This window comes from Pseudorasbora parva, chromosome 9 (assembly GCF_024679245.1).
Source record: "Pseudorasbora parva isolate DD20220531a chromosome 9, ASM2467924v1, whole genome shotgun sequence".
Taxonomy (NCBI): domain Eukaryota; kingdom Metazoa; phylum Chordata; class Actinopteri; order Cypriniformes; family Gobionidae; genus Pseudorasbora; species Pseudorasbora parva.
Window position 1 is genome coordinate 27,822,248 of NC_090180.1, and position 13,854 is coordinate 27,836,101.

A 13,854-nucleotide genomic window follows, 5' to 3' on the forward strand; every position below is an offset into this window, starting at 1 on the left:
TTGAAACAGAATTCATGTCAGAGGGCTAATATCAGTATAGAAAAATGCTTTTTATTTCAAAATTATGATTTTTTTTGATGTAAAAACCATGTTAACAATATAAGTACACATCAGGAAACATAAAATAATAATAAAAATACATGCCATGGGACCTTTAATAATAATACCAAACATAATTACTTTATTTTGTAATTATACATACCTCTGTGCCAGCTTTGTGGTTTAATCGATTGTATATCAAATTAATTGATATGTTTAGTTTGTGTCCATAAGCATTAAATAAACTGCAAACAAATAAACACGCATTAACGAGCAAGTATTTAAAGTTACGTAATCAAATTAGCTTTTCAAGTAACTAGTAAAGTAATGCATTACTTTAAAAAAAAGTAACTCAGATATTTTGTTAAAGTAACGCAAGTTACTTTTTCACATTTATTTGACTGACAGCTCTCTTCTCCCCATGTTGAGAAAAATCAAGAGTAAGTGCAAATATGATAGTTATTGTAGTTCTAGACTAAATCTGAGCATTTACTTATTTCACTTGCACAATAAAGATTAAGTACTCCTCAAAATGAATAAAATTAGTCAAATGCAAAATCAGAATATATACAAAAAAGTTTAGATAAAAAATTTGAGGACTTTGCCATGTCATTTTATAACACCACCACATGCCTATGGGGAAAGCGTGTGTGTATGCCTGTTTTTCTCACAGTGGGGACTTAAACCTAAATGCACACTGACTAATGGGGACTCTTGTCACCATGGGAACCTAAATGGAGGTCCTAATGAAGAAACAAGCTTATAAATCATACAGAATGTTTTTTTGAAAATGTAAAAATGCAGAAAGTTTTCTGTGGTTGGTAGAGTTATAGTTAGTGTAAAGGGAGATAATATACAGTTTGTACAGTATAAAATAACAACACGTGTGTGTGTGTGTGTGTGTGTGTGTGTGTGTGTGTGTGTGTGTGTGTGTGTGTGTGTGTGTGTGTGTGTGTGTGTGTGTGTGTGTGTGTGTGTGTGTGTGTGTGTGTGTGTGTGTTCAAATGTATGTTGTTTTCTATGTCGTCAACTTTGTACCTTGAATCTTTTTCACTTTTAGCACTCCTCTATCCTGTCATGGAGTTCTCCTGAGCATGCCATGGTTTCCTACCGGTAAGTCTTCTTACATATTTACTTTTAATTGATTATTTTGTATTTATATAATATTAAACAATAATCAGTCAAACGACTGGATACACCTAATCATTTTATTCTATTATTATTTGCCACATTTTCGAAAAATGACATCATCACAACTATGATACTACGCAAATGGGAATATGGGAATTATGCAGTGAGCAAAGTTGGAGTTCAGACCTTTTTTTTCAAGTACATTTTAGTTTGTAATTTTTTAATAAATTTATATGTAGGCACAATTTCTATGTCTACAAAATACATTTTAAACATTTAGGCAGAAGCTCATGAAAAGTATACATCTTAGAATCAGAGTTGCAATTTTTGGTTACTTTCACATTTATTAAAGCACTTCAAAAGAGTTATGATATACAGCCATTGCAATATTTTTTTTTATCAAGGGGCCATCAGAAGCATAAAACTATATTATAAGAAAATGTACTGGTAGTAGTTCATTCAAAAATAAAATAATTTACCACAGCCACCTACAGGACTGAGTGTGTAGTACTGAATGCTGTGCAGGAGAACAATGGCTGAAGTCATCATTTGCATGTACAATTGAGGAATAGTTCCAAAAATGTAAATTATATTATTTTACTCACTCATGTCAATCCAAACCAGCATGTATTACTATTTTTATTTTTAAATGAACTATCCCTTTAAATATCAAGTTGTTTTTCAACAAAACAATAGATTCACTTGAAAAATATTTTTTATTATTATTTAATTAATTATTGAGTTTTGATGTGCAGCATTGCGTTTAACTCACCCAACCATCTATTTATTCAAATCTTTTGTATAGAGTGCTGCAGTTATGACATCACTTTGTAGGCCAACGGCATCATGCTGGTTCTCTCGATAGGTTTTTCCTATAGGCTTTTGGATTATTGCTAAAAACAAACTCTGTGATTTGACAATGATACTTGCACGTTTTGCCTATCAAGATAATTATCATAGATGAGTACAACTTTTATGAATTTTAAAATGTAAAATGCAGACGCCAGAAGTAAAAAGCTAAAGGTAGGCCATCACTAAGCTTCCCAAACATTTCTTCCAGTTTTTATCTAAAAAACATTTTCCCTGAAAATTTGAGTTAGGTTAATTTATTGGAGCATAATTAGGCTGTAAAAAAAGTTTACCTGTTCGGCATGATGCCATTTAATCACCTCGACAGCCTCTCTAGTCCCATTTAGCCACTTGTTAGAAACCACTATTTTCAAGATTTAAATTTTTTTTAAAAATCACTAATAGGGTAATGCTGATGTATTTCACATGGTAGAATGAAATGACAATGATACTTGTCATTTCATTGATACTTGTCTTCAACTTGTGTTCTAAAACTTATTTAATGGACCTGAGCTATTGTTAAAGGGATCCCATGGTGTTGAGACTTGTATGGCTTAATATAACATAAATGATGTCTCTTACTGAAATATGTAGTAGAAAACCCATGAAAGATCTAGGTTATTTAAAAAATCGATTTTATATTTGGACCATGGGCGGCGCCATTTTGTTTGCGTTCTAGGTTGATGACGTAGAATGGTTAAACTCCTCAATCAGCTGGCGTTACCCGTAGCTATTTTTACCACAACGCAACTCGAAAATTGTTTCAGAGTTAAACAAAACCAATGAATTGCTTTGTAATTGTACTTAAAACACACTCAAACATACATGTGCACACAAACTCACCTACACAAGTCACAAACAGATCGGCGGGCGCGCACACACACACCTGACAGACTGCTCTGTCTCAATCGCATGCATCATCACCAAAACATCCTGCCTCCCTTCCTCACGTTAATCTACTATCAACAGTCTATCTAGGATATCAACACAGGGAATAGATGTGTGTGTGTGTGTTCGCGCCGATCTGTTGGGGTGTGTGTGTGTGTTCGCGCCGATCTGTTGGGGTGTGTGTGTGTGTGTGTGTTCGCGCCGATCTGTTGGGGTGTGTGTGAGTCTGTGTGAGAGAGAGAGTTTGTGTGCACATGTATGTTTGAGTGCGTGAAGTCGGACAGCTGTTTGTAAATCGGTTTTACACTCGTTATTGCGGTGCAACGTGAGACTGAATGACTGCACTTGAACATGTCCACTATGGTGTCGGACAACACTACAAATGGCCGTCCCTTCAAATAATGCCCTATTTAAGGGTATAGGGTCGATTTCAGATTCAGCCCCTGTCGTGGAGACTGAGCAGCCCAACATCTCGATTGAAACAGAGTCTGTCGTGTGCGCGCCCGCCGATCTGTTTGTGACTTGTGTAGGTGAATTGTGTGCACATGTATGTTTGAGTGTGTTTTAAGTACAATTACAAAGGAATTCATTGGTTTTGTTTAACTCTGAAACAATTTTCGAGTTGCGTTGTGGTAAAAATAGCTACGGGTAACGCCAGCTGATTGAGGAGTTCAACCATTCTACGTCATCAACCTAGAACGCAAACAAAATGGCGCCGCCCATGGTCCAAATATAAAATCGATTTTTAAAATAACGTAGATCTTTCATGGGTTTTCTACTACATAATTCAGTAAGAGACATCATTTATGTTATATTAAGCCATACAAGTCTCAACACCAGGGGATCCCTTTAACAGTTATACACAAACCTTATTTCAGCCATTTAACCAAAACCCCATTTAAAATTGACTTCAGGATGAGGTAACCAGAAGTGCTATACCTGCACCACTCTATTTCGTTCAAACAAAGACTGTGTCTAAAGACAGACAGTGGCGCCACCAGGGGGGCCAACTCCTGGCCACCCCACTGGCCATGGCGTAGGTTTGGGGGGGGACGCTAGGTACTAGTCCAATCAATATTTAGAATAAGCAAAATGACGCGTCCCGTATCAAACCAATACGGGACGAGATGCACAAGATTGCGTTTTAGCGGCGCTTTGCTGCCATAGCGACAGAGTCTCGAGAACATGCGCTGGAAACATGTCGAGCTCGCGTCCACAGTTTGAACGCAAGAGGATTTCCAGATATAGGGCTGAATAAAATAAAAAGGTATCATGAGTGGGTCTGTCCAGTAACTTAAGATGAACCCAAGACAAACTGCACCCTTTGCAGAGAAGCATTTCAGTGTCTCAGACTGTCTGACTTAAAGCATGCGATGAGAGACACATCCGTGAACTAAAGGTAGGCCTATTGTTTTTTTAATGGATAATATAATATAATATTCCATACATTATCAGAGCTTGGCAGAATTATTTTCTAGACATTAGAACGGTTAATTAATAGATTATAGCCTATTAATGTTATCAATTTATCATTTAGCAGTTAGATATTTTAAAAATATTTAGATTAAAATGAGACAAATAATTACATAATAATATAGTCATAATAGTAAATTAATAAAGAGGATTAAACATTTTTGAATTTCAGAATTGTCAGTAAAGTGGTTACTGGTTCAGAATGACTGCTTAAAGAGACAGTGTACCCAAAAATGAAAAATCTGTCATAATTTCCTCACCCTCAAGTTGTTCCAAACCTGAATGCATTTCTTTATGTAGAATACATATTCCTATGTATTCCCACACATTCCTACCATGGAAGTCAATGTTGCCCCCAAAGCAAACATTTGGTTACAAACGTTCTTCAAAATATATTCTTTTGTTCAACAGAATGAAGAAACTACAGGTTTGGAACATCATGAGGGGGAGAGTAAATGATGACAGAAATTTCATTTTTGGGTGAACTATTCCTTTAAAGTACACCAATACAGGCTTCTAAAGAGTTCTTCAGAAATAAATAAAATAATCAAATGTAAAATAATTTAAAATGCGTTCTGTTGCAAGTTTTCATACTTGATTCCATGTTTATTGTTGAGCTGCTGTCATTGTTTCATTGTCACTCTTATCACTCTTTAATTGCCAAGTTCATAAATTATTTTCAAAAATGGATTCAAAACTGATTTGGAAAAAAAACATTCACACAAAATAACTTATTTTCAATATAAAAAGTGATTGTGGACTGGATCTTTTTTGACCTTTTATCACAGTTTTGGACATGTCAAAGATCAGTAACAGCACTGGCTTTGATGCACTGTTAGCTTGTGTGCAGCATCAGATTTACATTTTTTAAATCCCTCATTTATATGCAATTATTATACTCTATACAAATGCCAGAAACTAAGCTTCTTTTTTTTTTCTTCAGCACAGGCCTATCTAAAGGGTTAATGGTGCCACCTGGTTATCAATTGTAAAAATTACACATTTTACCTCTTCCCAACTGGGAAAACCACCAACAATCAAGAATGCATGAGTATATGGTGTCATGGCTTTCCAATCAAAAATTGTGGTTATAATGGAAGTCAATGGGGCAAAAACAGCCACGAACAGTAAATGAGGAAAAATCTGATGCTGCACAAAAACTAACAATGCATCAAAGCTAAAGTTGTTACTAATCTTTTACATGTCCAAGACTTTAATATATATATTTTAGATTTAAAATAAGTCATTTTGTGTGTATGTTTTTTTTTTCCCAAATCCATTTTGAAAATCATTTATGAACTTGGAAAATAAAGAGTATTATTATTTTGGTACTGGATAATTTGAACTGAAGAGCCTCATAAATTAATAGACTTATTAATAAACTTTGCGCGCTCAGACAGCAACAGGTCAGCTCATGCCCATCAGTCAACAATTTCAAAAGAAGTTAACGTTAGAAGACGAAGACTACTGTTAAGTAAATAAGTCAAAAAATATTTTTTAGTAAAAGACGACGCGGAATTATGTGTCGTGACGTGCTACAGGCCGGTTTACTACACCAGTAGAATACAATTCTGAAATTATGGTTTCTAGTTTTGGTGTGCCACCCCAAGATTTTAAGTGACCCTATGAAAAAAATCTGGAGGCGCCACTGAAGACAGAAGGAGAGAATCCAAAGACTGTGTTGGTCACTTGTTTCTATGCAAATAAATACACACTGTTTGTAGTATTTAAATGTAGTATTTAAAAGAAGAAGAAATTGTATATATATCTTTTCTTCAAAATTCTTAACAGTCACAGGCATTTGGAATGGAACTATTCATTTAACATATCAGTAGCACAGAAAGCTTTTCATGTCTTTCTTTCTCTCTGTCTTCCAGGACGTTCCAGCCCTTCTATCCTTTGCTACACGTGTCTCAGTGTTCTGGTGTTCAGCTGTGGGCTCTCTGGGCCATACAATTTGTCTGTTCTCAGAACGGTAAGACAAAAGCTGGAGAGACTACAGCAAGTTCCTTTAGATACACAGCAAATCCCTGAAATAGTTGCTGTTGCTTTTCACTGAAATTAGTAACAAATATCGATAATGGTCTACTGTAGTTTACAGTTTGATTATAGCGACCTTCCCTAATGGCCCGTTATACACCTTTAGACCATTTCAGTGTATATTAACAAAGGCTTTTTCTGTCCATTCAGAATTGAATTGTGAATTCCTTTTAAAGAGGTCATGAACTGCTTTGTTTTATATGATGTTTACCTGGGATGCACTTTTAATGTTAAAATGCTTTTTACATCAAACATTTTAATTTTCAAATAAAAGGCATTTTTCTTACCTAGACTTTAGCCCTCTGGTTTGAACGCTCTGTTTTATGGGGTGTGTCTGCTGTGAAACTTCAGTGTAAATGCCCACTGCTGTGATTAGATAACATCTTTCCATTTGAAATAGCTAATTATTACTCTCTCTTTTAGTGTGATTTTACTATTACAGCTCTCATGGTTAACTAATTGTGAGAAGTGTTGCATTACATTTAGATCTATGGCATTATATTTACATCTATGACATTTATATTAAGATCGTGGCATGAAAGGTTGCAGTGATGATCATTTTGTAGCCGATCACAGACATGGTGCGCGAATGAAAGTAGTGATCTTATCATTGTTTCTCCACACTAGCAAATGCTTTCATCTTCACTAACAGTGAAAACGGGATGGTTAAGAGATTCAATGAATAAAACAGGAGTCACTGATAAACGCTTCATTGACAAACACTCACTGTTTGATTGACAGCTCCAGCATGCGGTGCTCCAACGATTGCAAAGGGAGGTTTCTTTGATCGTTTTCTATATAGAATTTAATCACTGTTAAATAACAGAGTACGGTATTTTCATTCTACTAAGAGAAACAACACAAGTTTGATATACTGACACACAAAGAACATTAATGTACTGACTGTACATGAATCATTACATTTCAGATCAGGCATTATAATTAACATAGTTACTTACATGATTCATTACTGTCGAGTCCAGACAGTATCCTCAACAGCATCATCATCATCACCAAGTTTGTTGCTTGGTAGCTCGATCTGGTTTAACACCACATAGGCCTATGTTACTTAGGCTACCTATTCTATTGCATTTCATGTGTGAATCGGTGAGTGGGGCTAAACAGGCAGTGATGAAGCAGGCCTTGATCTTCTGTAGATTCGGTGCTTGCTTCCCTTTAATGTCATAGATCCCCACTTTGAAAAACCTGTCGTTTGCTGGGCCTGGTGTAAATAAATGGTTTTATTGCACAAACACGGGAAGTTTTCAGTTCTGAGAGGATATTCTTATAGTATGATGACCCAGTGTTTCCCACACGTAGACTAATTTGTGGCGGACCACCACAGAATCAACACCGGCCACCACACATTGATTCATCATTCATTCATTTTTACGCTATTTAAAAGACACACGCATATTTGTTCAGCTGCATTTCCTTAGTTCTCTTTCCGCCCTTTTGCTGGTTTAACTCTCACTCACTCATTCACACTTTGAGTGCTTTGCATTCGACCGTAAATCTTAAACAAGTTTTATTGCATTTTGGCGCATTTAGTGTGACTTAGCTTTTAAAATCAGATCAGTTGAATAACAGAGTTGCGACACGCCTTCATCACGCAGCAGAGGGCGTGGTCACGGCGCTCTAAATAGTTCTAAACAAACCAGCGCGGTGTCAATCAATACAGACCAGTGTTTCCCAACCGGGATCCCGTGTAAAAGGTGCCGGGACGCACTTACACCGCGGTTCATCTCACCTCTGATGACGCATCTTTAATATGGGTTGTAACTTGAAAATAATGCTTTATGTATGTTTCTGTTGATGGATACACGTGCTGACTCCTCAGTGATACACTACAACAACAGCGATTATAAAAGAAAAACGTGGGCAAAGCGGTCTCTCTTTGTAAACTTTGTTCAATGCATGCAAGTCCTGCCGGACATCCGAATATGACCAGTCATTTTCACCGTCATCATCCGCGTGTAGCCAGGAGACGCGAATGAGAAGATCTGTCTCTGTGCACTCGTCCCAAAGCGCGCAAATATTGAGTTATCTTTCAAATCCTGTGTTGAATGGACAAACTTACACAAAAAGTATGTCAAAATGTCATAGCCTACTCTGTATGCCTTAAGTGAACGTTATACAGAAAATATGATGACTATCCTTGGGTCTTAAAGGGGCAGTAGCTTTTACTGCTGTCAGTTTAATGTCAAACAAAAGATAAAGACATCACTCACTGCTCTTTGAATACCCGATTGAATAGCTTTTGTAAGTTTAGTTTAGTTTTAATTTAAACAGTTAAATATGCCGTTATTTTACATTTGATTACTTTATTCCATTTCTCTACCTAAAAACTAATCTTAGACCTACCCGAAAAATCTGAAAAGCATTGTTTATTTTGTTTTTATCTTTGCTCATTTGCTTTCTTTATTTTCATTTGACAGTAGTGCTTTTTCCCCTGAACATAGCAAATACCGAACTGTACTGAAATGTGAACCTAAAACCGTGATACAAAGTGAACCGTGAGCAATCTGTACTGTTACACATCTAGTGTAACTTATACGAGGGGGTGCCACAGAATTTTGTAAAATTTCAAAGGGTGCCATGACTGAAAAAAGGTTAGGAAACACTGGAATAGACAACAGCTTCACTATACAGGTATTTGCAGCAATTTTTGGTAAACAGTACAGCATAGTGTGCATTGATTATTACAACAACCGCTTTTACAGTGTCATTTTAAAATGGAGAGTGACGGAGATGCAACCTTGTAATGTTATGCTCTTGCATTTAGCCCTGAGATATAGGTTAAAATAGAGAAATCCAATGCAGAGGCCAATTAGTCATTTTGTGGCTGGAAAAATAATATAAATTTTAAATTATAATGCCATTACCCACAAAGTGCCTGTATGGCTCTTTAATAAATAATGGTCAAGTTGCTTAAAGTATTGCAGATCATAATTGTGTACTTATTTGTAGGTTTTACATTTCAATATGTTAGACATGGTCAAAAACTAGATTTCTTTAAATAAGAAATTGTAAAACGTTAACCCCCCTCTTGTATATCTTGTATGTCAAAAGCTCAAGGAAAATGTGCTTTGTCAGTTCATGACCCCTTTAAATTCCATTTCAAATCCTGAATTTAAATTGATGTTGGCAATAGGAGGTAGTTTTGTAATTATTTAATGAATTAAAAGGAAATTCTGAGAAATTACATCTGCAATAAGTGTACCTAAGGCTGGGTGTATACTGTGCAAGTTTAGACCATCAGAAGCTTGTTGTCTTTATTTTATATCCACAAGAAAAATTAGGAGATAAACTGGACATGGATGTGTTATTGCTAGACATGTCCCGGTATATGGTAATACAATATATCACGAAAATGAACATGCACAATATTGTTATCATGGTCACTTCAAAATACTGTGAATTATTTATTACAAATTATTTTTAGAATGCATTTTAAGAATACTTTACCCATCCACATTTAAAATGAACAACACTGCTGTATGCTGCATCAAAGAAGCATGTGCACTAAGGTAAATGAACCCAACATGCATGAACAAGTGAAGGACAGACACATTCACTCTCTGACAGCAGATGGCGCTGATGTGCAGCCATTTCCTCGGTAACCCTCGTAAACAAAGCAGACTCCCCTACTAAACAGTATTTCAATGTTTCAAACAGCCATTCAGTTTTCTGTATCTACGGTGCTCATCACACCACCAAATAATTAATACTTAAAGACTTAAGGCTAATTAAAGGCTATTTATTTTCAACCTTAAACTTTTAATATTTTAATCTGGACTCCATGCCCTAGATATTGTTTGAATCTGTTGAGATTCTTTATTGTTCAGTCGCACACTTTGCTTTAAGGCTCCATTATTTGACATTAGTTAATCATTTACAAACTGACCATGAAAAATACTTCTAAAGCATTTATTAATCTTAGTTAAATTTACATTTTAACATTTTTAACAACACATTATTCAAATCAAGTTATATTATTTAATGGACCTTAGCTGACATTAACAGTTGTTTTTGGTTTTTAACTGATGCCATCAAAGAATATAAAACTTTGTAACAAATGTAGCTATTTGCTCTATAATGCATTAACTAACATTAACAACTAGCGAGACCTTATTGTAAAGTCATACCTTTGTTCTTTATAATTCTTTTGTGAACCTTTTGTTTGCTTTATACATTTTTGTGTATTGCTTTATTGCATTTAAATGTTCAGTTCTTTTTGTCATAAGAAAATGAAACCGGTTATAGCATGACAACACTTTTTTGCAACTTATTTCAATATCGTGATAATGGCGTATACTGTGATAAGCTTCAGCAATTAATCACAACATGATTTGATACCATCACATGCCTAGTTATTGCTCACATCCTCTGATTCAGCAGCGAGTGCGCTTCTGCTTTCCAGATAAGAAGAGCAGAATGTGGATGTTGAGGATAATATTGTTTCTGAATGCTCGCAACCTGTCTGCCCCACATACAACGAGTTACTGGAGGTTATTTCTTAGATCTGCCATGGCTGGCTGTTAGACGGGCGATATCTTTCTGGCCATAAATCACCCAGCAGTCGTGAGCCTTCTATTTCTTCTCAATCTGCACGCTGAGGTGAAAAAATTGTGGAGGAAACATTATTCCGCCTGTATTCACCTATTTCAGCATGCAAATTATGCTAGAGTGGATGGGATGTGTGAGTATGGTTATGAGTTGATGGCACCAGTTGAAGAGAGCTATCTCTATCTCTCGCTGGAGGAAGCATCGATGTTGAAGGCTCCCACTCTGCTGTCCAAGCCTCTGCATGATAGGTCATGTTTGAATGGCAGAGCCAGCGGATCAGTCCGGAGCTGCACTGCATACAATGTCTGTGCTGCAGGCTTGCCAGGCTGATCTGCTGTAAGAACTGGACCATGGTCAGGCTTGTCAGGCTATGTGTCTGCTAGGGTTGCTAGTAGCCCATGTAATGTGGTTGTATTATAAATGCTTCTTGTATGATTTGGGAATAGGGGAGTGCCTATAGACTACTCAAATTTGGGTCAAATTACTCTGCACCACTCATAATTCCTCACATGATGAGTGCCGCGACTATACACGTGCATCATCGATTTACATGTGATTTTTCCCAACAGAAACAAATTGCAAGCCCCTAAGACAGCAAAAAATTGCACAGTGTACGCCTGCTATAAGTTTGTAAAGACACTACAACGTTTTAACAACCCCATCCACCTTATTTTTAATATATTATCAATTTATAAAGTCATGAAAAGACTTGCATATTCAAGCATGGTTCAAACAGCTCAATATGCTGCTTGATATTACGAACTGTTTTTTTTAGAACATTATTTTGATGTATTGTCATAATTGTAATTGCACAGGTTAGTAGTGCAAATTGTTTTACTGCACTTCATTATTCCTCTAGTTATTTACCTACAGCAGCTAATGAAGCGGAAGTCTCACACATTCATAGAACATCGCTTACTTACTTTTACCATTTTACAAAATGGTGGATAAAAATGTTACAAATTAATGACAGACAGCTATATACAGCTTTTTTTTATTATTATTTTTTTATTATTATTTATTTATTTATTTTTATGTGTAGCACTTTGGGATTGTTTTTAACTATGAAAAGGGCTTTACAAATAAAATTTATTATTATTATTATTATTATTATTATTATTATTATTATTATTATTATTATTATATAAATACAGGGGAAAAAATAGACATTTACAAAAATAATTATCCCTTTTATACCTTTTTTTTGTTAAACATTTCCCACAGGATGAAGTGATTTTTTTTTTAAGGCAGAGAGGGAACCTTACTGACCATGTGCTGGATAAATGTCATCGTGCTTTGTGATGAACATCTGAGCCTATTACAGAAATGCAGCTCTTGTTCTTTTAACACTGTTCTGTTGTTGTAGCTCCTCAGTACTGCACTATGCTCCAGACCGAAGGAGGAACAGACCTACTGAGAGTCCTGAGCACCCATCCAGATACCCACAGTGACGTGAAGTGTCTGGTAGAAAACATCCTTAAGATCCTGGAGCAAAACTTTTATCCTGCCAGCCCAGGTTCAACTTGCTAAAATCACTCTTCATTGAACATGTTCTCCTAATGTTGTCATTACTTGTGATAAAGAATAATTTAAGGAATAACTCTTTAAATGCCTGTATTTAAAAACAAATTTTAAATGTCTGTTATTAAAAAAATGTAATTTGGTCTTTTCGCTTTTTCTAGTGGAGGATTTCAGTGACGCCACCAAAAAACAATGGATTTGACATGGTAATGCACTTTGATTCCAAAAGGGATGTGCCACAATGTATCCTGCTAAGGGGACATTTCTGAAGTCTAATACAATTGAGATTCAATAGAAGTGCACTAACACTTATCTGGTGGTTCATCAATATACATATTTTCTGCCTAAAAAGAGGAAAGAGTGTGTGTTTTTTTTTTTTTTTTTTTTTACGTAATTTATTAATAAAGTGCATAATTTATGAAAAGGTTTTGTTTTCAAATAGGTTTCACAAACAGAATGCAAAGGAATTGCTGTTGGTCAGATAAACGCATAGTTCTGCCCCAAACTCACACCACTGGTGGAACCAGTTTTGCTGGAGTTGACCAGGATGCTCAAACAAACAGCATATGAAATGCATTAGATAGACGATTCATAAGTTGAACTGTAGGGTTAAACTTCTTCAATTATTAAAAATTAATGTTTCTGGAGGAAAAACTACACTACCCATAATCTTGGAATAGAGATCCCATAGATATGTATATGGTGCCTCATTAACGACTGCTTCTATGGTCCGCTATAAGTAAGCCGTCCACCATATTGGAATGGTCAAAGTTGGTTAGTGAGCACTTGAGAGCAAGTTGACTGTGTCTACAACCATATTTTCATATACAGTATGAAAATCTATATATGCAGATATTAGGTTTTGTTTATCATTAGATAAACGATTGTTAGATAATTATGCATATGCTAAAAAATATTGGTTAAATATTTCTGATCATCAGAGAACCCTACAGGCAAATTGCTTTAACTGATTATAAACATTCTCTCCTGGGAAAGGTAATACATTTTCTCTGGAATATAAATTTTGGTGGTATAAAAGTTGGTTTTAGAGTTGAGTGCTGAAGCAAATGGCTAAAGTTTATGAGTGGGTCGCAATTAGTGCGTTAAGTAAGACCCTTATATGTGAGAAAGGTGGACTTGATAAATATAATAATAATAATAATAGATTTTATTTATAATGCACTTTTCATTCCGAAGAATCTCAAAGTGCAACAAAGGGGGGGGGGGGGGGGATAACAACAAAAAATGAATAACAAGTAAAAATATAGAATACTACAAACAATCAACCAACACAGAAAACAGAACAGAAACAGAGCTGATGGTGAACAGAAACAGAGCTGATGG

The 13,854-nt window shown here is 35.6% G+C and overlaps 1 protein-coding gene across 2 annotated transcripts in view; it reads left to right on the forward strand.

Moving 5' to 3' along the window:
- zyg11l (zyg-11 family member, cell cycle regulator, like) overlaps positions 1 to 12,859 on the forward strand; it is a 42,488-nt gene extending 29,629 nt beyond the window's left edge. For both annotated transcript variants that reach the window (XM_067452148.1, XM_067452149.1), the window contains exons 12-15: positions 1,100 to 1,152; positions 6,258 to 6,355; positions 12,356 to 12,505; positions 12,672 to 12,859. In XM_067452148.1, coding sequence (XP_067308249.1) covers positions 1,100 to 1,152; positions 6,258 to 6,355; positions 12,356 to 12,505; positions 12,672 to 12,712 — 342 coding nt within the window. In that variant the 3' untranslated portion in view covers positions 12,713 to 12,859. The remainder of the gene's footprint in view (positions 1 to 1,099; positions 1,153 to 6,257; positions 6,356 to 12,355; positions 12,506 to 12,671) is intronic.
- The last annotated feature ends 995 nt before the right edge of the window (positions 12,860 to 13,854 follow it).